Source organism: Cyprinus carpio, chromosome B25 (genome assembly GCF_018340385.1).
Source record: "Cyprinus carpio isolate SPL01 chromosome B25, ASM1834038v1, whole genome shotgun sequence".
NCBI lineage: Eukaryota > Metazoa > Chordata > Actinopteri > Cypriniformes > Cyprinidae > Cyprinus > Cyprinus carpio.
Genome location: NC_056621.1, coordinates 17,619,383 through 17,645,789, shown reverse-complemented (window position 1 = coordinate 17,645,789; position 26,407 = coordinate 17,619,383). Strand labels below are relative to the sequence as shown.

General features: G+C 34.7%; 3 protein-coding genes, 3 non-coding genes and 1 pseudogene across 8 annotated transcripts in view; 2 read left to right on the top strand and 5 right to left on the bottom strand.

Moving 5' to 3' along the window:
• The window catches only part of LOC109058181 (protein BANP), a 46,685-nt gene extending 46,036 nt beyond the window's left edge, over positions 1-649 (bottom strand). The window contains exon 1 of one of the 2 annotated variants that reach the window (XM_042752627.1): positions 510-649. The gene's annotated coding sequence lies outside the window, so the exon portion shown is untranslated. The remainder of the gene's footprint in view (positions 1-509) is intronic. The other variant, XM_042752625.1, reaches the window with a different exon arrangement.
• A 502-nt stretch (positions 650-1,151) lies between these two features.
• On the bottom strand, positions 1,152-3,759 carry LOC122142338 (annotated as a pseudogene).
• A 1,718-nt stretch (positions 3,760-5,477) lies between these two features.
• LOC109096006 (programmed cell death protein 2-like) lies at positions 5,478-9,999 on the bottom strand. Of its 2 annotated transcripts, none has more exons than XM_042753290.1 (6): positions 9,615-9,999; positions 7,828-7,991; positions 7,327-7,719; positions 7,118-7,231; positions 5,954-6,111; positions 5,478-5,642 (listed from the first exon to the last, which is right to left on the bottom strand). In XM_042753290.1, the coding sequence occupies exons 1-6, from the start codon at positions 9,717-9,719 to the stop codon at positions 5,512-5,514; spliced, it is 1,065 nt and encodes a 354-aa protein (XP_042609224.1). In that variant the 5' UTR covers positions 9,720-9,999; the 3' UTR covers positions 5,478-5,511. The 2 variants fall into 2 exon arrangements, with proteins under 2 accessions (XP_042609224.1, XP_042609223.1); XM_042753289.1 differs by lacking the exon at positions 9,615-9,999 and adding an exon at positions 9,104-9,608.
• On the bottom strand, positions 9,121-9,193 carry trnar-acg. The gene has a single exon. It is a non-coding gene; the product is annotated as a tRNA-Arg (tRNA).
• Positions 9,964-10,036, top strand: trnar-acg. The gene has a single exon. It is a non-coding gene; the product is annotated as a tRNA-Arg (tRNA).
• Positions 10,037-10,867: 831 nt separating this feature from the next.
• Positions 10,868-10,940, bottom strand: trnar-acg. Its single transcript has one exon. It is a non-coding gene; the product is annotated as a tRNA-Arg (tRNA).
• Positions 10,941-12,237: 1,297 nt separating this feature from the next.
• The window catches only part of ces2b (carboxylesterase 2b), a 20,566-nt gene continuing 6,396 nt past the window's right edge, over positions 12,238-26,407 (top strand). The window contains exons 1-23 of the mRNA XM_042753374.1: positions 12,238-12,451; positions 17,097-17,286; positions 17,376-17,514; positions 17,590-17,723; positions 18,045-18,198; positions 18,969-19,073; positions 19,177-19,275; positions 19,374-19,520; positions 19,629-19,706; positions 20,413-20,560; positions 20,643-20,792; positions 21,305-21,377; positions 22,730-22,890; positions 22,968-23,157; positions 23,258-23,396; positions 23,503-23,636; positions 24,140-24,293; positions 24,416-24,520; positions 24,615-24,713; positions 24,914-25,060; positions 25,200-25,277; positions 25,883-26,030; positions 26,153-26,299. Coding sequence (XP_042609308.1) covers positions 12,253-12,451; positions 17,097-17,286; positions 17,376-17,514; positions 17,590-17,723; positions 18,045-18,198; positions 18,969-19,073; positions 19,177-19,275; positions 19,374-19,520; positions 19,629-19,706; positions 20,413-20,560; positions 20,643-20,792; positions 21,305-21,377; positions 22,730-22,890; positions 22,968-23,157; positions 23,258-23,396; positions 23,503-23,636; positions 24,140-24,293; positions 24,416-24,520; positions 24,615-24,713; positions 24,914-25,060; positions 25,200-25,277; positions 25,883-26,030; positions 26,153-26,299 — 3,118 coding nt within the window. The 5' untranslated portion in view covers positions 12,238-12,252. The remainder of the gene's footprint in view (positions 12,452-17,096; positions 17,287-17,375; positions 17,515-17,589; positions 17,724-18,044; positions 18,199-18,968; positions 19,074-19,176; positions 19,276-19,373; positions 19,521-19,628; positions 19,707-20,412; positions 20,561-20,642; positions 20,793-21,304; positions 21,378-22,729; positions 22,891-22,967; positions 23,158-23,257; positions 23,397-23,502; positions 23,637-24,139; positions 24,294-24,415; positions 24,521-24,614; positions 24,714-24,913; positions 25,061-25,199; positions 25,278-25,882; positions 26,031-26,152; positions 26,300-26,407) is intronic.

Sequence of the window (26,407 nt, the reverse complement as noted above, 5' to 3'; positions counted from 1 at the left end):
TTTGTGATCTTAAATAAATTACAATCTTAAATAACATTTACACAGTTCGCCAAGGAAAGGAACACATTTGGAAGTGCATGCATGTTTCTAACAGTGCTGCTGCTGAGGGACATTATAACTAGCTGACAAGACTTTATTTCGTTCAACTCTATTAAGCTCTCAATGTTTGGACAAACCAAAAATACCGACGCTTCCCGGTTTCAGAAAACACAGAACACTCTTTAATCGCCGCCTATCTTGTAAGTGTTTAATAATAAATAAACCCGGTACTTCAGTCCAGTTAGCAAGCTGCAGCTAGCCTGCTCGTGAAGCCTGTTAGCTGCCTGCTAACCAACAGCTCAAAACAGCAGCAGAGAAATGCAATAGGCCTCGTTTGTGTCCTTCGGGGCACGCAAGACACATTTGAGTCGAAACCAGCAGGATAACGTGTATTTCTTTAATGCACGGCGCCATATTTCTGCAGCGCGCGGAGAGCGGGAGGCGTCGCGTGTCAGAAGGGTTTATATTACCGTGTGAATGATGAATTCTCGTGTTGTTTGTGAGGATTCCGATAATGGCGTCCTTCCTCGCGAGAGAAAGCTGGAGCATTGAGCGCCGCTCGCTGCTCTCACTGCGCATGCGCACACAGAGGGCGCCCCTTAATAGTGTTCAGTCCAGCGCAGCTGTTCGAAGAGCTACCAACATGAGCACAATTATCGAGAAAATGTGTTTTCAAGTTTATTATCTCTCTCTCTCTAGGTTTTTTTTTTGTGCATAAGTATTTGCGTGAAAATTATGTAAACATTCTGAGAGAAATCGACAAAACCGTATTATTTACAGTATTATAAATATTGTATTATTTAAGTGTCCAAAATGATTAGAACACTTGTATTATCAGCAGCTAAAAATGGTTCACAGCTTCACAGAACATTAACTGATGGACTGGAGATTACTTGTGGATTATCGTGATGTTTTTATCAGCTGTCCAGACTCTCATTCTGACGGCACCCATTCACTGCAAAGCATCCACTGGTGAGCAAGTGATGCAATGCTACATTTGTATCAGATGAAGAAACAAACTCATCTACATACATTTAAATGTTCATACTCCTTTAGATAATAATAAAAACCATCATATTAAATAATACCTATTATTAAATAAATAACAAAAGGAAGTTTAATGATCTTTATTGTTGATAAACTCTATCATTTGAAGAGCTTTTGGTCTGGGTCGGGCTGGACAAGCAGAAATTCTTCCACTGGAGCTGCTGATCCAGGTTTCCAGCAGCTGTTTCTGCAAGTGTATACAAGAACGTTTTCCGAACTCCAGCGAAACGTCTGAGAAAACAAAACGAATCGTTTACTATTAACATTAAAATAAATATAACGAGTAAGATATAATGTACAGTCAGCCATCCATTATCACAAAATATATCCCGACGTGATGCAGGATCAGAGGGTCATAATTAGGAGATAATAATTAATAATTGTACATCGAACAATATTCTACAACTGCTTACCATAATGAATCAGTAAACGGATATGAAATATTGCTTTGAGTTTTTAATTCTTCCCACATTTTTATGTGAAAATAAACTTGTGGTAAATAAATAATTGGTATGACGTAAATTTTGGATCATCTGTACTTACCTGAATATGTGTCTGCACTACCGAGCAAACTGACCAATGCTGGCATGAGCTGAAATTCGAAAACTCTCGGGCTGCTGCAGTGAGCGCAACACGGCACCATCTGACTAAGACCGGAAGGAGGCTCTGATATAAATAGAGGTGATCCGTCCCAACTGTATCTGTAAGGTGAGAGGTAACACATTAGATTTAAACATGCGTAAATAATGAAATGATTGGGTGAATAATACAACAAACAGTTTATGATGGCTATGTTTCCGGATGGACTTTCCAGCTTACTTTTGTTGTAAAAACCACGCATTACATCATACAAATTCATATGAAATCACCACCACCTCACACCTCGTGTTTGTGCCTGACACTGAACATTTACAAAAAACGCATCTCTAGACCATGCATCATTTTTCAATCCAGTGCCCTGCATCTGGCGTTTTTAAATGCAAACAAGTTTTCTGTGTAAATGGCCCTTTAATAGTCCATAAAAAAAATGACGATGCTCCCAAAGTTTTTTTTTTTTTGCGTATTGATGATTTTTAATCTCATGAAGTGAACATACAGTAATGGTTCCTGATTCATTAAGAATCGAACATAAATGATAAATTACTGAGGATTCATTAAAGGTGTCTGTGAACTGTGTAAGTGAATGCTTAACAGAGATAGTTTGATTCATAAAGCTGACTCATAAATGACTTTGAGGCGGTTCTGTGAACCGACTCCTTTAAAGTATCAGTTTGTAAGAGATTCAGACAACTCAGCTTGTGTGGTGTTCATTGCTGCAGTAGTAAACACTGGTGTCTGTTTACTTTCACCTATAAATTATTATGTTTTTGGTATTATTTTAAATGAGATTTTTATATATTGTTTTGATTTCAATTTTAGTTAAAATAAATTTATTGTGTGGTTTTGTCATTTCTACTCGTTTTGTTTGTTTGTTTTTTAAATGTTGATCTGGCAACTAGCTAGAATACATCAATAAAATTAAACATGGATATTTTTATTTCGGCTAATGCTTATTTTATTTCAAATAATGAGAATTGTTAGTTTTTAGTTAACAATAATACCACTGCACTAGCATGCATGCTAACAAGATGAATTCTAATGAAAATGCATATAAACACACAAAGCTTTCCAGATTGGATTTTTAAATAGCTGTTGCAAATGCCATCACCGTAACACTTGTTCAGGACAAAAAAGAGATTTTCTTCAGGAAACTGGTGAACACTTCATCTCCATGTTTGGCCGTGGCCTTCTCATATTCCTCCCGAGCTTCCCCACTTCCACAACTGAAAAAAGTATTGAAACTTAGATGTCTATTAGACATTTACACGTACATTCATCCATGCAACACAGCATTCTTCGTGGTAGAATCCATCCTCACCTCTGAATCTCCCTCACAATCACTCCCTCCCTCTCCTCATACTCTCTAAGCAGTTCGTTTTCATGATCCGTATCATGAAATCCATCCAAATCTGTTTCCTCCATAACGCTTATGTAGAACGGCTGGAAAACAGGCACATCGGTGGGTTGAAGGGCACTTTGATGATCTCCATCAATGCACAGGTCCTGAAGCCTGCTGCTGACATCATTTCCTTCGCCTGTACTGTCATTTGGCATTTGTACGCCGCTTTCTCCCACTTGCTCGTCGTCGTCCAATCCCCAGTCATCAGCTTCATCGCACCAGTCTGTTCTGGACATTGCAGATTCAGTGGTTTTGCTGTTTTGTCTTGATTTGATGTCATCATCCAAGCACTGAGAGCGCAGGACAATCCAGCTAGGAGTATATACGGGCGACATGGTCAGATTGTCCGAAAATGAAAGGTTTTAAGGAATAGTTATGGAAGTGGAACGCAATGCATTAATCTAAAATAACAAGCTGTACCTCTCTGATTTGCCAGAGCACTGTGGATTGGTGCAGGCGAATACATTGATGGTTCTGTGGTAAGGAGACGCCGCGAGAGGGCAGTAGATCTGCACCACTTGGGACAGGCCTCTCTGACACAGAGCACATGTGGGCTGCTGGAGAGTGATTACTGGAAGCAGGTCCTGTAATGATGGATATTCTATACATTCTAATAATAACATTTTATTTGCTTTTTTCATACTCAAAAATCAACATGGGTCATAATACAAAATCAAAAAATACATAGTGTATAACAATAGACACAATAATACAAATTAAAAACGTTACACATATGTGTTTATATATATATATATATATATATTAGTGCTGTCAAAAGATTAATCGCAACCAAAATAAGTTTTTGTTACATAATATTTGTGTGTACTGTGTATATTTATTATATGTATATATAAATACACACACATGCATGTATATATTTAATACAAATATGTTACATTTATATATTAAATATATTTATATATGATATAATATATATGGATGTAAATATATACATTTATATATTTTTAAAATATATGCTGTATGTCTTTATATATATATATATATATATATATATATATATATATATATTTTTAAATTTATATATATATATATATATATATAATAAATATACACAATACGCACATATATTATGTAAACAGAAACTTTTATTTTTTATGTGTTTAATCGCGATTAATCGTTTGACAGCACTTGTGCATTCTTTGTCAAATTGACAGTGGTCTATATTCAATAGACAATCACAAATTATCTGAAAAAACATTTTAACATAATGTTATACACCTGTAAGCCTGGTTTAAGTTATTACAAATGACATTCGGGTAAATATAAATACATATATTGTTTGAACAAAATGTAAATATGATTTTATGTCATGTATATATTGAATATGAATGTTAAATGTGGTCTGTTTAGCTAATAGGATATAATTTAGTATAATATGTAAAGCCTTCCTGGTTTAAACATCCTCCCTTGACAAAACCATACAAATATAATTAACATAAATTAACATACAAGCCAAGTATTGTATTCACAAAATGAAAACAGCACAGAATGCTCAGTTAGCAAGCTGCAGCTAGCCTGCTCGTGAAGCCTGTTAGCTGCCTGCTAACCAACAGCTCAAAACAGCAGCAGAGAAATGCAATAGGCCTCGTTTGTGTCCTTCGGGGCACGCAAGACACATTTTTGAGTCGAAACCAGCAGGATAACGTGTATTTTTTTAATGCACGGCGCCATATTTCTGCAGCGCGCGGAGAGCGGGAGGCGTCGCGTGTCAGAAGGGTTTATATTACCGTGTGAATGATGAATTCTCGTGTTGTTTGTGAGGATTCCGATAATGGCGTCCTTCCTCGCGAGAGAAAGCTGGAGCATTGAGCGCCGCTCGCTGCTCTCACTGCGCATGCGCACACAGAGGGCGCCCCTTAATAGTGTTCAGTCCAGCGCAGCTGTTCGAAGAGCTACCAACATGAGCACAATTATCGAGAAAATGTGTTTTCAAGTTTATTATCTCTCTCTCTCTAGGTTTTTTTTTTTTGTGCATAAGTATTTGCGTGAAAATTATGTAAACATTCTGAGAGAAATCGACAAAACCGTATTATTTACAGTATTATAAATATTGTATTATTTAAGTGTCCAAAATGATTAGAACACTTGTATTATCAGCAGCTAAAAATGGTTCACAGCTTCACAGAACATTAACTGATGGACTGGAGATTACTTGTGGATTATCGTGATGTTTTTATCAGCTGTCCAGACTCTCATTCTGACGGCACCCATTCACTGCAAAGCATCCACTGGTGAGCAAGTGATGCAATGCTACATTTGTATCAGATGAAGAAACAAACTCATCTACATACATTTAAATGTTCATACTCCTTTAGATAATAATAAAAACCATCATATTAAATAATACCTATTATTAAATAAATAACAAAAGGAAGTTTAATGATCTTTATTGTTGATAAACTCTATCATTTGAAGAGCTTTTGGTCTGGGTCGGGCTGGACAAGCAGAAATTCTTCCACTGGAGCTGCTGATCCAGATTTCCAGCAGCTGTTTCTGCAAGTGTATACAAGAACGGTTCCGAACTCCAGCGAAACGTCTGAGAAAACAAAACAAATCGTTTACTATTAACATTAAAATAAATATAACGAGTAAGATATAATGTACAGTCAGCCATCCATTATCACAAAATATATCCCGACGTGATGCAGGATCAGAGGGTCATAATTAGGAGATAATAATTAATAATTGTACATCGAACAATATTCTACAACTGCTTACCATAATGAATCAGTAAACGGATATGAAATATTGCTTTGAGTTTTAATTCTTCCCACATTTTTATGTGAAAATAAACTTGTGGTAAATAAATAATTGGTATGACGTAAATTTTGGATCATCTGTACTTACCTGAATATGTGTCTGCACTACCGAGCAAACTGACCAATGCTGGCATGAGCTGAAATTCGAAAACTCTCGGGCTGCTGCAGTGAGCGCAACACGGCACCATCTGACTAAGACCGGAAGGAGGCTCTGATATAAATAGAGGTGATCCGTCCCAACTGTATCTGTAAGGTGAGAGGTAACACATTAGATTTAAACATGCGTAAATAATGAAATGATTTGGGTGAATAATACAACAAACAGTTTATGATGGCTATGTTTCCGGATGGACTTTCCAGCTTACTTTTGTTGTAAAAACCACGCATTACATCATACAAATTCATATGAAATCACCACCTCACACCTCGTGTTTGTGCCTGACACTGAACATTTACAAAAAACGCATCTCTAGACCATGCATCATTTTTCAATCCAGTGCCCTGCATCTGGCGTTTTTAAATGCAAACAAGTTTTCTGTGTAAATGGCCCTTTAATAGTCCATAAAAAAATGACGATGCTCCCAAAGTTTTTTTTTTTTTTTTGCGTATTGATGATTTTTAATCTCATGAAGTGAACATACAGTAATGGTTCCTGATTCATTAAGAATCGAACATAAATGATAAATTACTGAGGATTCATTAAAGGTGTCTGTGAACTGTGTAAGTGAATGCTTAACAGAGATAGTTTGATTCATAAAGCTGACTCATAAATGACTTTGAGGCGGTTCTGTGAACCGACTCCTTTAAAGTATCAGTTTGTAAGAGATTCAGACAACTCAGCTTGTGTGGTGTTCATTGCTGCAGTAGTAAACACTGGTGTGTAAGTATCAGTTTGTAAGAGATATTGTGTTTTCGCTATTATTTTAAATGAGATTTTTATATATTGTTTTGATTTCAATTTTAGTTAAAATAAATTTATTGTGTGGTTTTGTCATTTCTACTCGTTTTGTTTGTTTGTTTTTTAAATGTTGATCTGGCAACTAGCTAGAATACATCAATAAAATTAAACATGGATATTTTTATTTCGGCTAATGCTTATTTTATTTCAAATAATGAGAATTGTTAGTTTTAGTTAACAATAATACCACTGCACTAGCATGCATGCTAACAAGATGAATTCTAATGAAAATGCATATAAACACACAAAGCTTTCCAGATTGGATTTTTAAATAGCTGTTGCAAATGCCATCACCGTAACACTTGTTCAGGACAAAAAGAGATTTTCTTCATGAAACTGGTGAACACTTCATCTCCATGTTTGGCCGTGGCCTTCTCATATTCCTCCCGAGCTTCCCCACTTCCACAACTGAAAAAAGTATTGAAACTTAGATGTCTATTAGACATTTACACGTACATTCATCCATGCAACACAGCATTCTTCGTGGTAGAATCCATCCTCACCTCTGAATCTCCCTCACAATCACTCCCTCCCTCTCCTCATACTCTCTAAGCAGTTCGTTTTCATGATCCGTATCATGAAATCCATCCAAATCTGTTTCCTCCATAACGCTTATGTAGAACGGCTGGAAAACAGGCACATCGGTGGGTTGAAGGGCACTTTGATGATCTCCATCAATGCACAGGTCCTGAAGCCTGCTGCTGACATCATTTCCTTCGCCTGTACTGTCATTTGGCATTTGTACGCCGCTTTCTCCCACTTGCTCGTCGTCGTCCAATCCCCAGTCATCAGCTTCATCGCACCAGTCTGTTCTGGACATTGCATATTCAGTGGTTTTGCTGTTTTGTCTTGATTTGATGTCATCATCCAAGCACTGAGAGCGCAGGACAATCCAGCTAGGAGTATATACGGGCGACATGGTCAGATTGTCCGAAAATGAAAGGTTTTAAGGAATAGTTATGGAAGTGGAACGCAATGCATTAATCTAAAATAACAAGCTGTACCTCTCTGATTTGCCAGAGCACTGTGGATTGGTGCAGGCGAATACATTGATGGTTCTGTGGTAAGGAGACGCCGCGAGAGGGCAGTAGATCTGCACCACTTGGGACAGGCCTCTCTGACACAGAGCACATGTGGGCTGCTGGAGAGTGATTACTGGAAGCAGGTCCTGTAATGATGGATATTCTATACATTCTAATAATAACATTTTATTTGCTTTTTTCATACTCAAAAATCAACATGGGTCATAATACAAAATCAAAAAATACATAGTGTATAACAATAGACACAATAATACAAATTAAAAACGTTACACATATGTGTATATATATATATATATATATATATTAGTGCTGTCAAAAGATTAATCGCAACCAAAATAAGTTTTTGTTACATAATATTTGTGTGTACTGTGTATATTTATTATATGTATATATAAATACACACACATGCATGTATATATTTAATACAAATATGTTACATTTATATATTAAATATATTTATATATGATATAATATATATGGATGTAAATATATACATTTATATATTTTTAAAATATATGCTGTATGTCTTTATATATATATATATATATATATATATATATATATATATATATATATATATATATATATATATATATAATATATATATACACAGCACACACATATATTATGTAAACAAAAACTTTTATTTTTGATGAGATTAATCGCGATTAATCGTTTGACAGCACTTGTGCATTCTTTGTCAAATTGACAGTGGTCTATATTCAATAGACAATCACAAATTATCTGAAAAAACATTTTAACATAATGTTATACACCTGTAAGCCTGGTTTAAGTTATTACAAATGACATTCGGGTAAATATAAATACATATATTGTTTGAACAAAATGTAAATATGATTTTATGTCATGTATATATTGAATATGAATGTTAAATGTGGTCTGTTTAGCTAATAGGATATAATTTAGTATAATATGTAAAGCCTTCCTGGTTTAAACATCCTCCCTTGACAAAACCATACAAATATAATTAACATAAATTAACATACAAGCCAAGTATTGTATTCACAAAATGAAAACAGCACAGAATGCTTTGTATTATGTTGCAATTCTATGTTATTTATTACAATAAAATATTAAGAAATGCATAAACTATAACTTTTTTTTGTTAATTGATTATATTATGTATTTCCTTCTTGTCCTCATGCAAGTTTTAGAAAAAAAATTTTTGACTCGCGAGCAATTTATTAAACTGAATAATGCAATAAATCAAACGAACTCCAAGTTCAAAATAACCGAGCCAGCCAGGAGTCGAACCTAGAATCTTCTGATCCGTAGTCAGACGCGTTATCCATTGCGCCACTGGCCCATAAGTGTTCCACGCTAACATACGGGTCTTTGACCATAGCGACTGTATTATTTAATCATACACTTACAATAATTTCATTACAACAGTGTAAAAATTTCTAATAACATCATTTTACAATACATCATAAATAAATTAAAGTACTTTGCAATAACAGAAATTTATCTTAAACGTGCGCGTTTGTATGTTTAGCCCCCAAGTTAGCCAACTGGCTAGCGATATCCTACTTTTAAACACTTTTAGAAATCTAATCTTTTCATGTTCACTTACGCAAGCACACAAATCTGATTTAATTTCGAATACTTGTCAAAAACATTATCTTCATGAGGAATTTTATGTAATCAAGTAGCTGTCACGCTAGCTTCTTCAGTTAGCGTGACACAAACCCGAGGAACGTCGTGTGTTCAAATTACGTTTCATTTACCGCTCTATCTCCAGTTTTGTTCGTGCGATACGATGTGTTTTTCTTCTGGTCAATAACTCCATCACATATTCCGATGAGGACTGTCTCGTGTATCGATGTTGCCATGATTAATAAGCAGAAATCTCCGGTCCATGTGCTTCTCTGAACACGTGGAGACTCAAGTTGACACTCGTGACAGAATCGGATTGATCTTAATAGTCTTTAAATGTATTTTATCCATTCGATACTGATTTACATTTAGATTAAATCGGGAATGATAAGCGTTAAATGTAAAATATTTCCAAAATATTGTGTATGTAAGCTTGTTATGTCATTTTGAGTTCACGTATTTTGATGTGCTTCACGCATCGGGCCAGTGGCGCAATGGATAACGCGTCTGACTACGGATCAGAAGATTCTAGGTTCGACTCCTGGCTGGCTCGGTTCTTTTGAACTTTGATTCGTTAGCCTACATTTTCTGCCGCTGGTAGAGTCAGGCGCGAATACGCGCATAAATGAGCATGTTAATATTCACATTAATTTAATATAATGTAAAATTAGACTTTAGAACGTCCTAAAATCCTTTGCTAAACTGACAGTTTAACAAACTACACTGAAGAAAGAGCTAAAAGGTGACTCGAAACAAAGTTTTAACTTTAATTTTGTACTGCCCTCTCGCGTCGTCCCCTTGCAATTGATTCAAATCAGAAAGTAATAAAATCATGTCTAATGCCTCGTTACATATAGAAAACCCCCTTTGCTGTAATAAGCTGCACTATCGGTGCCTGCATAAAGCTATCAAAACGTATCAATATGATAAACTTAATCTTAAACGTAAACTATCCCCTTTTGTATCGGCTGATGTAAATAAGTAGTTTCACGCTCGTGCCGCGAGGGGGCACTGCTTCACTGCGCAAAATAAAAGAGCCTTCCCATCAAAGTACGTTATAAGAGCGTTTTATTTGCTAAGTTCACAGTGTAAACATTGTATATTTGCGAATAATTTTCAGAAACTGCTCCTGGAGAGATTTCAGAGGGTTTGGGTCACTATAAGCCATATAAATGTTCTCTATTATTATTACTAAACAAAAAATAATAATTAAGTCAAGTTCTAACGATTGTTTTATGACATCCTGCGGCGACGTTTATTAATTTGAGCTTTCACGTACATTTTAATTTGAGCTTTCACATTCACTGAAGTGTTTGTTGGGAGGATCGTGTTTCTAATGAGTAACGTGACCCAAACTGACTCGAGAATCAAAGTTCAAAAGAACCGAGCCAGCCAGGAGTCGAACCTAGAATCTTCTGATCCGTAGTCAGACGCGTTATCCATTGCGCCACTGGCCCGATGTTCCGAGCGTTTTTACACACAGAACCACGAACAAACGGTTTTAATATAAACCTGCAAGATGTGCACACTCGCACAGTTTGAATGGAACGCGTTCATTCATGAACCTGAACCGCAGCGAGTGAAGCTAAGCATCGCTAAGTTAACTCCTTTGGAACTTTATAGTGTTCTGTTTGTAGGTCGACATGTGTGAATGTGAACTGTAGGTCCATGTAAGGTAAATATCAAAATCCCCGTCGTGTTGTCATTATGAATAGGCACTAGGGTAAAGGGCTGAATTACTCTCTGACAGACAGTATTTGATAAAGGTCTTTGTGTTGCCAGATTGAAAGAAACCACACCAATAAATAATTTTTAGACTAAATTACAACTTGTCTAATATGGATCCCCTTCATTTTCTGTCAATTTTTGGTATATCAGTGCTTTTCAGCCTCGTTGATTCCAAGGACCTCTTTTTTTTGCACACAACAAACGCAATGCTACTGTAAAATATATTCAAATTTACATTAAAAAGGTTTTATTAGTTTACATGACTGTCCCAGGTCAGATTTTTAATTATCTCAAGGGCACACTGGAGGTTTGCTTGTGTATGATTGCAGATGTATGCATCTTTTCATTATTAATTATACAAATGATACAAAAACAATTATTATTTACTAATAAAATAATTATAATCTAAATAATTAAACATATAATATAAATATAAATAATTAAACAGATATAAAGTATTGCATCACATAAATCAATAGATGTAAAATAAATACAAATTAGAATAAAAAAATCTATAAAAAAGTCTAGATGATGTATAGCCTGTATAGCATATGTAAATTAAATTAAAATAATTAAATATAGAACGTAGTAAAATGTATAAAATAGTTTTAGATGAAGTATAGCATGCATAGCGTATATATAGATGGGAAAATAATAATAAAATGATAAAGTTATTGGAATAAAAATGTAATAAATAGTTTGGACATACAAATTAAAATAAAATACATAAAACATGATAAAATAATTTGTATAAAAAATATAAAACAGTTTCATATGATGTATAGCAGGTTTAAGTATAGCCTATATAAATTAGAGTAAATCTAAATAATAATAATAATAAAAGGATAAAATAATTACAAACATAATTTGATGTCAAGAAACCAAAGAAAAAAGCTAAAAAAGCTGAAGATCTGAAAAGCTGATGTATTAGATTTTAATTTTGGGAAAAGTGGGGTTGCTTGGTATTCTTGGGCCCTTGTTCAATTTATTGCACTCGGGCGTTTGAGAACGTTTCAGCTGAGAGTTGGCAACTGCCAATGAATGAATCTGGCAACCACAGTCCACAGCAAAGTTCAAAGTGTGTCTAGATTGCGCAGTTTTGTCGATGAGAGTGTGCAGAACGCTCGTGAACGCTCATTCTGCTGTGGGACTGAACACGGCGTGGCGATGAGAGGCTCTGTCGTGCTTTCATTCTGCGTCCTGATCCAGCTGAGTCTACAAAACACAGTGAATGCAGACGGTAAGTCACGGTAATGTCTCGTTAGGAGCGCGTTTACTTGCACAACAGTACGCCAACTGTCAGAAACAGCTCTCTTATGAACGCAAGAAAATGCATTTACTCGAGCTTTGTGCACTTAGATGTGTCGATCAGCTTGATCGATGTCTTTACTTATAGGCTGTGCATATGTAAAATAGGCTATAATGCATGCATAAAAATGTAATATATATATATATATATATATATATATATATAAATTAATAATTAATATAGAAACTAATTTATAAGAATTATAAAATAGCTAGTACAAAAATTATACAAATTTATAAAACGGTTTCAGATTAAGTATATCATGTATAGAATATTTACATTAAAGTAACATAAAAAAACAAAATAATTTGTTGTTTTAGATAAAGTATAGCAAATTAAAATAAAATGAATAAATAAATAGTATTAAATGTGTTATGACAGTATAAAATTATGGACAAAATACGTATAGCACATGTAAATAAAAATAAAATTAAATGCATATTAAATTAATAGAAAGTACTAAGTAATTAATATAAATATGTATAAAATAGTGGCAGATAAAGTATAGCAGATAGAACATATGAAATATATTAAAATAAAACAGATGAAATATAAAATGAATAGAAATTATAAAGTTATATATTGCTGTGATTTATCTGTAGGTAATCTCAGCGTGCTGATATACAGCCATATCGCACTGCTACAAGTGTGATATTGAATTTATACAACAGTTTGACGGCACAAGTGTGTAAATATACAGTACATAAGAAACAACAAAGCAGTGTCTTTAAAAGCCCTCTTTTGTGCAGAACTACTTCCTTCTGCCACGGATTCAAATCTCAAACTGCGTCCTAAATGACACACTATACACTATGCACTTATACACTATGTACTTATGTACTATACTCGACCATGTAGTGTATGAATTTTATAATGTTATTTTGTCATTAATAACCTGAGTCTGATAGCCCCTCCCCCTTCATGATGTAATTAAAGCTGCGACAGTTGAGTGCATGAAGTGTCCAACATTCCACACTTTGTTTTTTTTTGTTGTTATTTAAGTGCATCATCCAGGTATTTAAAGTGCACTTTTTCTTTTGGAATTTAAGTGTGAACACAATATTTAGACTACAAAACATCATAGAATAGTGCATTAGTATGCGATTTGGGACGCACCTTCAGTTAGACAGTTAATAGCTGAGCCCAATTCTCCATTACTAATTCGAAAACGTCACTTTAGAACTAGGAACGAATGAACGTTGGGTTGCTTCACTAAAAGCTTATTGTTTACTGTTTTTAAAGCTCACTGTATTATGTAGTGTAAAGCATTATGAGAGAGACGGACAGAGTGAGTGTGATTACCTGCATCTTATACAGCATTCATTCTTCAGATCAATCTCATTTTCACAATTATACATTACTTTGAATATCCGCTGAGGAAAGTGATATCTTTGTCGTACTAATCGGCGATGTTTGGCCCGATTGGTCTCATTATTTTAATATCATTATGCCTGTAATGCCAAATAAAGCAGCGTTTGTGAGCGCAGTGCTGCTTTGTGTACAGCCGTCACTGGGGAAACAGCTATTTTTACCGCTCCAAAAGCAGCACCTAGTGGCAAAGAAGGAAGTTGCATTTTCATTCAGACCAACACGAAAATTGACTAATGGTCAAGTTTTCCCAGGTCTGCGCATGCAGCAAGTGGGCGGGCAATATGCCAAAGTGTCATATTGACCTCAAAATGAAACAACTTTGGATTCATTTTAAAAACAACTCGTTTAAATGATTCAGAGTCGACTCTTTCTTTTGAGAGACAATAACTTTATATACGGTGCACTTTAAGATTTTAAAATTTGCAGGATGTTTTCATTCACGTAGAGCTGTGTAACACACTGCATGAAAGGTAATTTTCAAAAATCTATAATGGGGCACTTTAAATAATACTATTACAGGTCCTTCTCAAAAAATTAGCATATTGTGAAAAAGTTCATTATTTTCCATAATGTAATGATAAAAATTAAACTTTCATATATTTTAGATTCATTGCACACCAACTGAAATATTTCAGGTCTTTTATTGTTTTAATACTGATGATTTTGGCATACAGCTCATGAAAACCCAAAATTCCTATCTCAAAAAATTAGCATATTTCATCCGACCAATAAAAGAAAAGTGTTTTTTAATACAAAAAAAGTCAACCTTCAAATAATTATGTTCAGTTATGCACTCAATACTTGGTCGGGAATCCTTTTGCAGAAATGACTGCTTCAATGCGGCGTGGCATGGAGCCTGTGGCACTGCTGAGGTGTTATGGAGGCCCAGGATGCTTCGATAGCGTCCTTAAGCTCATCCAGAGTGTTGGGTCTTGCGTCTCTCAACTTTCTCTTCACAATATCCCACAGATTCTCTATGGGGTTCAGGTCAGGAGAGTTGGCAGGCCAATTGAGCACAGTAATACCATGGTCAGTAAACCATTTACCAGTGGTTTTGGCACTGTGAGCAGGTGCCAGGTCGTGCTGAAAAACGAAATCTTCATCTCCATAAAGCTTTTCAGCAGATGGAAGCATGAAGTGCTCCAAAATCTCCTGATAGCTAGCTGCATTGACCCTGCCCTTGATAAAACACAGTGGACCAACACCAGCAGCTGACATGGCACCCCAGACCATCACTGACTGTGGGTACTTGACACTGGACTTCAGGCATTTTGGCATTTCCTTCTCCCCAGTCTTCCTCCAGACTCTGGCACCTTGATTTCCGAATGACATGCAAAATTCCGATTTCATCCGAAAAAAGTACTTTGGACCACTGAGCAACAGTCCAGTGCTGCTTCTCTGTAGCCCAGGTCAGGCGCTTCTGCCGCTGTTTCTGGTTCAAAAGCACACGCCTGTGCACGGTGGCTCTGGATGTTTCTACTCCAGACTCAGTCCACTGCTTCCGCAGGTCCCCCAAGGTCTGGAATCAGTCCTTCTCCACAATCTTCCTCAGGGTCCGGTCACCTCTTCTCGTTGTGCAGCATTTTTTGCCACACTTTTTCCTTCCCACAGACTTCCCACTGAGGTGCCTTGATACAGCACTCTGGCAACAGCCTATTCGTTCAGAAATTTCTTTCTGTGTCTTACCCTCTCGCTTGAGGGTGTGAATGATGGCCTTCTGGGTTAACCTCTTACCCATGATTGCGGTTTTGAGTAATGAACCAGGCTGGGAGTTTTTAAAAGCCTCAGGAATCTTTTGCAGGTGTTTAGAGTTAATTAGTTGATTCAGATGATTAGGTTAATAGCTCGTTTAGAGAACCTTTTCATGATATGCTAATTTTTTGAGAAAGGAATTTGGGGTTTTCATGAGCTGTATGCCAAAATCATCAGTATTAAAACAATAAAAGACCTGAAATATTTCAGTTGGTGTGCAATGAATCTAAAATATATGAAAGTTTAATTTTTATCATTACATTATGGAAAATAATGAACTTTTTCACAATATGCTAATTTTTTGAGAAGGACCTGTATTTATAGAAGATATTATTTATTGAATATTAATATTTAATAAACAACAACAACAGCCAGCATAAAACCTGCTAGGCAATTCAGTCAAAAGTACAAAGGCAGCGCTCTGATATACAGCATTAAAGTTACATAAAATATAACGTGATGAGATTTTGCCCTCTGCCAAAAGTATTTGCTTTTGAACAAATAATAGATTAATGAGACCAAAGACGGCCTGCGAAATTTACCCAGAATGAATTATATCTCATGCTTAACCATCACAGAGACATTAGAGCCAGCAGAAGATTCCAGAAGATCGACCTTATCTTTATTAACAAACCGCATATTTGAAGTATACTGAAAAAACTACATCTTTTCATAAAAAAACTCATTACATTCCATGACACAAAAACAGTATTGTTTATAAAATTATAGTGGATTTAGGCGTTTGCCATGACACTCCCTATGAGAAATACTGCAAGCGGAGTTATATAAACGGTGAAACTGTTGGAGTTCCCATATCACTAGAATATCGCAACGCAGGAAAAGGCTCTCAGTCAGTCAGATTCGAGAACCAGAAAGAACTGTTGTATTCTGGCATGAAAATCTAGATGGCGCAGTCCGATCTGACATAATGACATCATTATCACATGGCACGTCTAGCTTCAGAAGCCCTCCACCTTCCCCAGCTCCACCTGTATAGATCTGCTACGAGGTGATTCATGTATGCCATATGGTGATTATTCATATATGTTATATGTGCAGCAGCAGTATTTCTTATATGCTCACAGCAGCATGTTGTGGATGTATTTTCAGTAGCAAGTCTCTGTACTTGCCCTGCCACATCAGCAGCAGCGTACATTAACATTACATTAACATTGTCATGTACATTACCATGCCAATCCTTCCAAGAGTTATCATGACAGAAATATATATTATGCAAATTCTTAAGGTTAGGCAATATATTTTCTAATATTACTGCTAATGTTAATATTATTTTAAGCATGTGAATTGCCATAAAATTAAAATATTCAAAGTCTACGCTGAAATTTGAAGGACAGCCAATTGCTTTTGTTTTCGATTTCTATGCCAGGCGGTTAAACTGAAAATTAATAGCAAATCATACTGTGAATAATCACTTTTTTTATGTATTACACAGCACCTGTCTTGCAAACCAAGTTTGGGGCCCTGAAAGGTGAGTATGTGAAAGCGAAGGGAAAGGACACGGTTGTCCATTCCTACCTGGGCGTTCCCTTCGCCAAGCCGCCCGTGGGTCCTTTGAGATTTTCTCCTCCACAGCCTGCAGAGAAATGGGCCGGAGTGAGAGACGCTACAAAACAGCCATTCATGTGAGAATAAAACCAAACTAATGGAGCTGTAGATCAGCCGTTTTGCTTCAACACCCAGATTTTGCATTGTTCCTCTGTGTCTGTCCCAGGTGTCTGCAGGAAAAGCAGTTAGTTGAAGACTTGGTAGCCAATATGTCAATTTCCATAGAGGTTTCTGACTCATCAGAGGATTGTCTTTACCTCAACGTCTACACACCTTCTAAACCTGGAGCAGCTGACAAATTGCCTGTAAGTGTGACTGATTTGGATGAACTTTGTTGCACTTTTATGGATATATTTTAATGTTGTTTTTAATGGTGCAAGGTCATGGTTTGGATCCATGGTGGAGGTTTGTCGATGGCTGCTGCATCACTGTTTGACGGACATGTTTTGGCTGCCTATCAGGATGTAGTTGTGGTTCTGATTCAGTACAGACTTGGCCTACTTGGATTTTTCAGGTAAAAACTAATTGTTACCAACATAAAGATCCAAGAAAACCTAAAATAGTTAGTTTTTTCAATTAAATCAATTCTAAATTCTTGATGTAAACCTGTCCAGGCATTGGAGTGACCATATAAGATCACAAATCAAACTTTATTAAGGTCTTCATCATCCCATGTGTCTTTGGACTTTAGACTTACATGTTAATTGTTTGAACAGACATAAAGTCCTATGAGGTCATGTTATTGATGCTTTAGATTCTCTGATTAGTGACTGATACTGTGGCATTGAGGCCTAAGGTCTCTGATGAGGTTGTGTGATGATCCTCTGCCCTTTAGCACGGGAGATGAACATGCGCCAGGAAACTATGGCCTTCTGGATCAGGTTGCAGCTCTTCAGTGGGTTCAGGAGAACATCCACAGCTTCGGTGGAGATCCTGGATCAGTGACCATCTTTGGAGAGTCTGCAGGAGGAGTCAGTGTGTCTTTACATGTAAGGATTGACAATTGAAAAAATTATGTAATTTTGGCTTCTTGAAATGAATGACACTAAAAGTGCATTATTATTAGTATTTCATTCTATTATTATTTTATATCTTCAGTTTTCATCGTAATTTAAGTGTACGTTTTAGTAATTTTGCTATTATTATATTTTTTATTTTTATTTATTTATTTAGTTTTGTTTGTTTGTTTTAGCCATTTTAGTACTTCAACTTATTTTATTTCAGTTAGCTGCCAGGGCAACATTTTCAATTTACATTTAAGTTTTATATATATTTAAGTTTTTCATCTAATATTTATATTTTATTTAATTGTAGTTTTATTTCAATTAACATTTTAATTTTTTTATATTTATATATATTTATATTTGTATACTATTATTTTCATCACACAAAGATATGTGAGTGTAGATCTTGCTCATCATTTTCAGACATGTGATATACATCTTTTACAGTAAATAGTATTTTATTATTAAATATGATATATAAAATTGAATGAATACAATTTCCTGTTTTATTTTCTTCCCGATTTTGGCTGACAAATTTTTAACCCTAACCTAACCCTAACCCTAACCCTAACCAATTTTATTTTTAAGAATTTGATTCATTTAATAAAGACATTTACCCTATTATGATGTCAGGACATAAAAATATAAGAAAATGAATTTGAATACTGAAACTAAAAGCATGTTTTTTAACATGTTTTAAACTAAGAAAAAACATCATAATTTCAAACATAACATAATATTATTTTTACCAACAGATTCTTTCTCCATTATCTGCAAACCTCTTCCATCATGCCATCGCAGAGAGCGGTACGGCAGCGATGGATGCCATCATGAGTCCCAACCCTCTGTTAACAGCCCAAGTACATTTCTTAAATGCATTACAATTTCAAATTTACAATTGCCATCTTATTATATCTTGACTTACAGATTTTTTAAACAAAACTTATCAACATCTTTCTGTAGTATGTAGGAAATGCATCTGGCTGTGATATTTCCAGCACAAAGAATATTGCTGACTGTGTGATGCAGCTGACAGAAGAGGACATACTCACACTGGTTAAGGTCTGTCTGTACACATACTGGGTTTTCTCATAGAATCATATGCGAACAGTTTTCTAATGCACTTAATGTTGTGTTTGCATATATATGTGTTGAAACAGGAGAATCCAATGGTTCGTTTTGGAGTGACGATGGATGGCCGGTTCCTTCCCAAACCTGTAGAGGAGCTTCTTCAATCCCAGCAGTTTAATAAAGTGCCTCTGATCAATGGAATCACGAATGATGAGTGTGGATTTATGCTGCCTAATGTAAACACGGTTTCACTTTTAAAATATGCAAAAATACAAGCATAAGATTTGTCTTTCAAAAAATTCAGTCAGAATTGTACAGTATATTTAGCAAATGTTTTTCCTTAGTTCTTTTCACCACAAGGATGGACAGATGGGATGGACATGGAGCAGATCTTGCCGTTTTTGACCATATTTAACCCTACTGTAAGATAAAACACTTTTATCTTATCTTTTATATATATATATATATATATATATATATATATATATATATATATATATATATATATATACATATATATATATGTGTGTAAAGTTGAAATTTGCTATGGGGCTCATGTAAAAATGTATAGTCTTTTAGTGGAAAATTAAACAACATTTTGATACAGTCTTTAGCTTCACATGTTTTATGTCTTAGGTATGTTATGGTCTCTGTATTTATTGTCTCTTATAACAAATATATTTTATTGAAACCAATAAAAATGCAGATCCTAGTGTAAATAATTAATAGTAGAAAATCAATAGATTTTATATATATATGAGTATATGAGTTTAATCACTTGTAAAAAAAGTTTTTTGTTGTTTACATAATATATGTGTGTGTATTATGTATATATAAATACACACATATACAGCATATATTTTGAAAATATTTACATGTATATATTTATATTCATATAATTTATATTATATATAAATATATTTAATATATAAACATAACATAATTTACTTAAATATATACATGCATGTGTGTGAATTTATATATACATAATACATTTTGTTAAATTTAATTTTATTTGTATTTAAAAATAGATTTTTACTATTACTAATTTTGTATAATATATTGTAATTTAATGTAATATAATTTACATTTAATGTAATATTTCTGGTCTGTTTTTCTCCCCTTTAGGTTCAAGATCAGTCAGTTGTTGAGCTTGTTTTAAATGAGTATCTAGGCACATCCCCTGACAGGACCAAAATCCGAGATGGTTTTCGAGAGATGTTAGGAGATTTTTTGTTCAACATCCCAGCTCGCAAGGTAGCGAATTACCACAGAGGTGAGAGTTTGTAGACATATAACTGTTTATTTTGCAGAAGGCTATTTTGCAGAAGGTAATTGGGGATTTTGTCTGTTTCTAGATGCCGGTGCACCAGTATACATGTACGAATTCCAGCATCCTCCCAGCCTACTTCAAAAGAAACGACCCAGTTTTGTTGGATCTGACCATGGAGATGAAGTTATATTTGTGCTTGGTTTTTGCTTTGCAAATGGACGTATAAAGCTGGAAGGTACGGCCTGAATAATATTAGGAAACATAACAAATGATTTTAGTGGTTTTGAAGTAAGGTGCTGTTGCATTAGTGAATTTTTGTGGACAAAAAGGTAAATTGTCTATTATGAATAGTGTATTGATGTATGAAGCACAGCTCACACAGAAGTCACTTTCAAATCAAACGGCTCTTTGTTCATCAATGCAGCAAATTTGCATGACCAGTCTGAATCTGTTGTGAAATCTGCATAGGGAAATTTTCCACCCTTAATGGAAAGTTTCCAGTTAAAATTACTTGATTTCAACAACAAAAAGTAAGATTTAAGAAAAGGAAGAAAGATTTCCCCATGCAGATTTTGCAATGGGTTCAAGTTGGTCATGTGAATTTTCATCTTGTGACCGCATCTTAAGATCTCAAACTTTGATTTCATTTATATATTAAATCACAACTGGATTCTGTAGATAGTGACAATCAATACAGTGTCTCTCTTAGGTTTTCTGTCTGATGTCTTTCTTCTTTTTTTAATTCAGAGGAGCTCTCAGAAGAAGAGAATGAACTCTGTAGAACTGTCATGGCTTACTGGGGAAACTTTGCTCGCACTGGGTAAGTGATACTTACCATAAAGTTGTCCAGTTGCTATTTTTGGTCAAAAAAGGTAAGGTGATACAACTGTCCTGGTATCATTAAGAGGAAAAAAAACCTCAATCAAAGGATGAAATTCTTCAAATGAAAACATTAACTATAATTACTATCTATGTTATATTTAATATATCTTAGAGAATTAAATAAGCAGTGAAGCAGCTTTGATATAATATGAATATGATAACTGTTGTCCGCTAAATGAAATCATGTTGTGTAACCAACATGCAGGGAAAAACAAAAAAGGAAGTGATATCATAGATCCTCATGACTGTATGTCAAAATCAAAAAATAAATAAATAAATAAATAAATAAATAAATCCCTTAATATATCAATCATTTGGCAGGTTAATTCAGGTGTAAAGTGTCATGTGGTGTGACTCTGAAAAAGTTGTGACATTTATGAATTAATCCTTTTTATTATATACTTTTTTCATGATATTTAATAACATTTTATTAAAAATATATATTTCAAACTTGGGATCACTGTTGTTATACCACATGACATTTTTAGTGTCATTTAATTGAAAATTCTCTTTTTTTTGTTGTGTGGTGTGACTCCCCAAACATTTATCAATTAATAACTGATATCATTTTTACATAATATTTAATACAATTTTATTAAAAACATTGAATTATATATTTAAAACTTAAGATCACTTACATGTATTCTGGTTTAGGGAAAATTACTTTTTACTTGATAGTTACACCACATGACATTTTAGAGACATTTGTTAAAAAAAAAAAAAAAAGTTGTAAAATGTCATGTGGTGAGACTCTCCACATAAATATATAATATATATTTATATGTAATCAGGTTAAAGGAAAATAATTTTTTAATTGATAGTTACACCACATGACGTTTCCATGTGGTCTTTCAGTCATTCAGAAATTTTTCTTCAAAATGGTTTGAAAGTTTTCCAAACCAAGTTATTTCAGGGCGTAAAATGTCATGTGGTGTGACTCTAAGAAAGCGTCCTGACATTTATGAATTATAAATTTACATTTCTATTAGTTTTACATGATGTTTAGAACACTTCTATTAAAAAATTTATTATATATAAATATATTTATCTATTTATGACTTGTTAAGATCACTCACATGCACACAGGTTTAAGGAAGATTACTTCTTTCTTGATAGTTACACCACTTGACTTTTTCATGTGGTCATTCAGTCGTTCAACAGAAATTTTTCTTGAAAATGGTATGAAGGTTTTCCAAACCATATGAAACCAACATGAATACAAAAAATGCATTTCTAAAATTTGGCATATGCATTTAAAACTAGATTTTAAAAACCTTTTTCTGGTGGCAGGTCTCCAAATGGTCTGGGCCTCACAGAGTGGCCTAAATTTGGAGCTGAGGCTGAGTATCTCAGCATTGGACTGGAACAGAAACCTGCGAAAGACCTGAAAGGAAAACACTTCACTTTCATGACTCAAACTCTTCCGCGGAAAATAAAAGAGCGAAAGGAAGGCAAGTTCAGAATCAGCATTGTTTCACTAAGATTCCCTGCATGAAACTAAGAATTGTTACACATTTGTTTCTGACAGGACCTCTAGTTCACACCAAACTAGGAAGTTTAAGAGGTGCATTCATGACTGCGAAGGGCAAGGAAACTGTCATCAGTAGCTATTTTGGTGTACCATTTGCAAAGCCTCCCGTGGGTCCGTTGAGACTAGCTCCACCACAACCTGCAGAGGCTTGGCAAGGAGTGAGAGATGCTACAAAACAGCCACCCATGTGAGAATAAAGCAAAACTAATGAAAAATAAATAAATAAAAAATCATCAGGCCTGTTCATATGGGAAAAAAAAATGACACTTTGTGTTCCTTTATCCCAGGTGTCTACAGGCAAGGGAGGTGCTTTTGGAACTGTTAGCTAATTTTTCTATGAGTGTGGAGGTTCCTGAAGTATCCGAAGACTGTCTTTACCTCAACATTTACACTCCTTCTAAACCCGGAGACAACAGCAAGTTACCTGTAAGTCTTTGGTCTGAATTTCATTAAGTTTTGCTCTATTATTATGCATAAATATATGTTGGATAACGTTTTTTTTTTTTTTTTTTTAACACATGATGTGCAATAGGTTATGGTTTGGATTCATGGTGGAGGTTTTTCTGCAGCCTCTGCTTCCATTTTTGACGGACTTGTTTTGGCTGCTTATCAAGATGTAGTCGTGGTCTTGATCCAGTATAGGCTTGGTCTGCTCGGCTTCTTCAGGTAAAAACATCTACAGCTTCTCAACATTTAAAGCTTTGTGTATGGAGCATAGCAAAATTTAAGTTATTCACCAAAACTACTGATTATCACTTGTTCTGTTCTTTCTTCAACTATGGGTATTTTTGGTCCTGTGGACTTTTAGGAAATAAAGTCACACTTCACACACTCTAAGTGGTTTAATTCATTCACTGACATTGTTCAACCGTGTTTTTGTCTGAAATTGGTATTTCCATCACATCTCAAATGATGATTTGTGCTTAATAACAATCTGTCACTTTCAAACCAAGCAGCTTTCTGATGGTCATTGTTGAAAATCCCTGTGACCAACGTGAATCTGTTGCTAAATCTACGTGGCGAAATATTTAGTGAAATTCTACTCACATTAATTCCTTTTAAAATGACTGGATTTTGGTCGCGGAAATTTGCTGAACAACTCTAAATGTGACCACACCATTAGGCACAGAAAATAATGGTAGCCTCTTATATCATTAATCTCCATTTAGCACGGGAGATGAACATGCACCAGGAAACTATGGCCTTCTGGATCAGGTTGCAGCTCTTCAGTGGGTTCAGGAGAATATCCACAGCTTCGGTGGAGATCCTGAATTAGTGACCATCTTTGGAGAGTCTGCAGGAGGAGTCAGTGTGTCTTTACATGTAAGGATTCAAACACTTAAGATTTGATCTTGTGATGATTAGGAAAATGATCTGGTTTTAAAGATGGCTTTAAATAAAGATACACTTGTTTGTTTTAACGATTTTCTCCTCCACATCTTTAGGTTCTTTCTCCGTTATCCTCAAACCTGTTTCGTTATGCCATCGCAGAGAGTGGTACGGCAGCAATGGATGCCATCATGAGTCCCAACCCTCTGCCAACAGCCCAAGTACATTTCCCAAATGCATTACAATTTCAAATTTACAATTTTACTTTTATTACACTGTGACTTGTTAATAAAATCTATTAACATCTTTCTGTAGTATGTAGGAAATACATCTGGCTGTGATATTTCCAGCACAAAGAAGATGGTTGACTGTGTGATGCAGCTGACAGAAGAGGACATCTTGAAGATTGCTAAGGTTTGCATCACAACCATCCATTCATCCTTCCATCCTTACACATTAAATGCTATATTTAATAGAGTTTTATTAATTGTATGCATCTTTTACTTCTTGTAGAAACACTTGTAAGATCATGCTGTGAAGTATTGTATTAATATAAATAACACAGATAATTTATGTGCTAAATTTGTGTGCATATTTTTTGACTCATAACACAGGAACAACTAATGCTTCGTTTTGGAGTGACCATCGATGGCCAGTTCCTTCCAAAACCTGTAGAGGAGCTTCTTAAATTCCACGAGTTTAGCAAAGTCCCTCTGATCAATGGAGTTACTAATGACGATGGAGGCTATACATTGCCCAATGTAATGGAAAAGCTTATTTTTTACATGCTTTTGCTGTGAAATGTAAACATAAGTTTAAAGTCATAGATTATTTCTGAAAAATTAAATCTTTGAATCTTTGAAGTGAACATAATATATTCCAAAAACTATTTTTCTGTAGATTATTGGACCCCCAGGATGGATAGATGGAATGGACAGAGAGCAGATCATGCCATTTTTGCCTTTATTTAATCCTGATGTAAGACAGAACACAATTGATAGTTTATGCATCATTTATTAAGATCAAACGATTTGATTTCAAACAAAGCAATAGTAGGTGTATATATAAAGTGGATGGTAGAACAGTTCAAACATCTATTAATTTCAAACACTTCAAACACAAACTTAAAATGTAATTATCAACCTTATTGTATATTACACAGAGCTTGGAATTTTAACCAATTGAATATAATTTTGTTTTATTTTATTTAGTTTAATTTTCCCCTATTTTATGTAAGAAACTGTGGTGTCCCCCAGGGTTTTGTTCTTGGACCTCTGCAGTTTTCTTTTTATGTTACTTTTTAGTAATCAGGAAACACTGTAAATTTTTAATTGCTGTTATGCAAATATATCCCACTGTATCTGTATCTGTATCTGTATCTCTATTACTTCTGAGGATCAGTAAACAAAACTAACCAGTTACTTGTTACACAGTGAAAATATCAGAAGTTTCAGGACATGACTGAAATACTGCTTTGGGGTACAAAAATTCTAATAAATTGTTTATGGTAAATTTTATTATGTTGCTTCAAATGTTAATGTGAAGAAAAAAAAAATCTATTAATTTAAATCTCATTCTTTTAGTTTCAGAATCAGGTGTTTGCCGAGTTTGTTTTAAATGAGTATCTGGGCACATCCAGTGACAGGATCAAAATCAGAGAAGGTTTTCGAGAGATGATGGGGGACTTTTTTTTCAACATCCCAGCTCGCAAAGTATCGAATTACCACAGAGGTGAGAGTTTATTCTATTTATGCAACATTGTGAAATTATGCTAGTCTAATTATTACTATAATTATAATAATTATTAATTATAATAATAATTTTTACTATTAATTATTTTTTTCTCTTAATAGATGCCGGTGCACCAGTATACATGTATGAATTCCAGCATTCTCCCAGTCTACTTAAAAAGAATCGACCCAGTTTTGTTGGATGTGACCATGGAGATGATATGTTTTTTGTTCTGGGTTACTGCTTTGGAAGACATCTAAAAGTGCAAGGTTTGTTACTATTCATCTATTAATGATGTCAAGGTTTAAAACATTAAACTGTAGTCTCAGTTTCTATTGCAAGGATTTAACAGGAACTACAGTCAAAGCAATGAAACA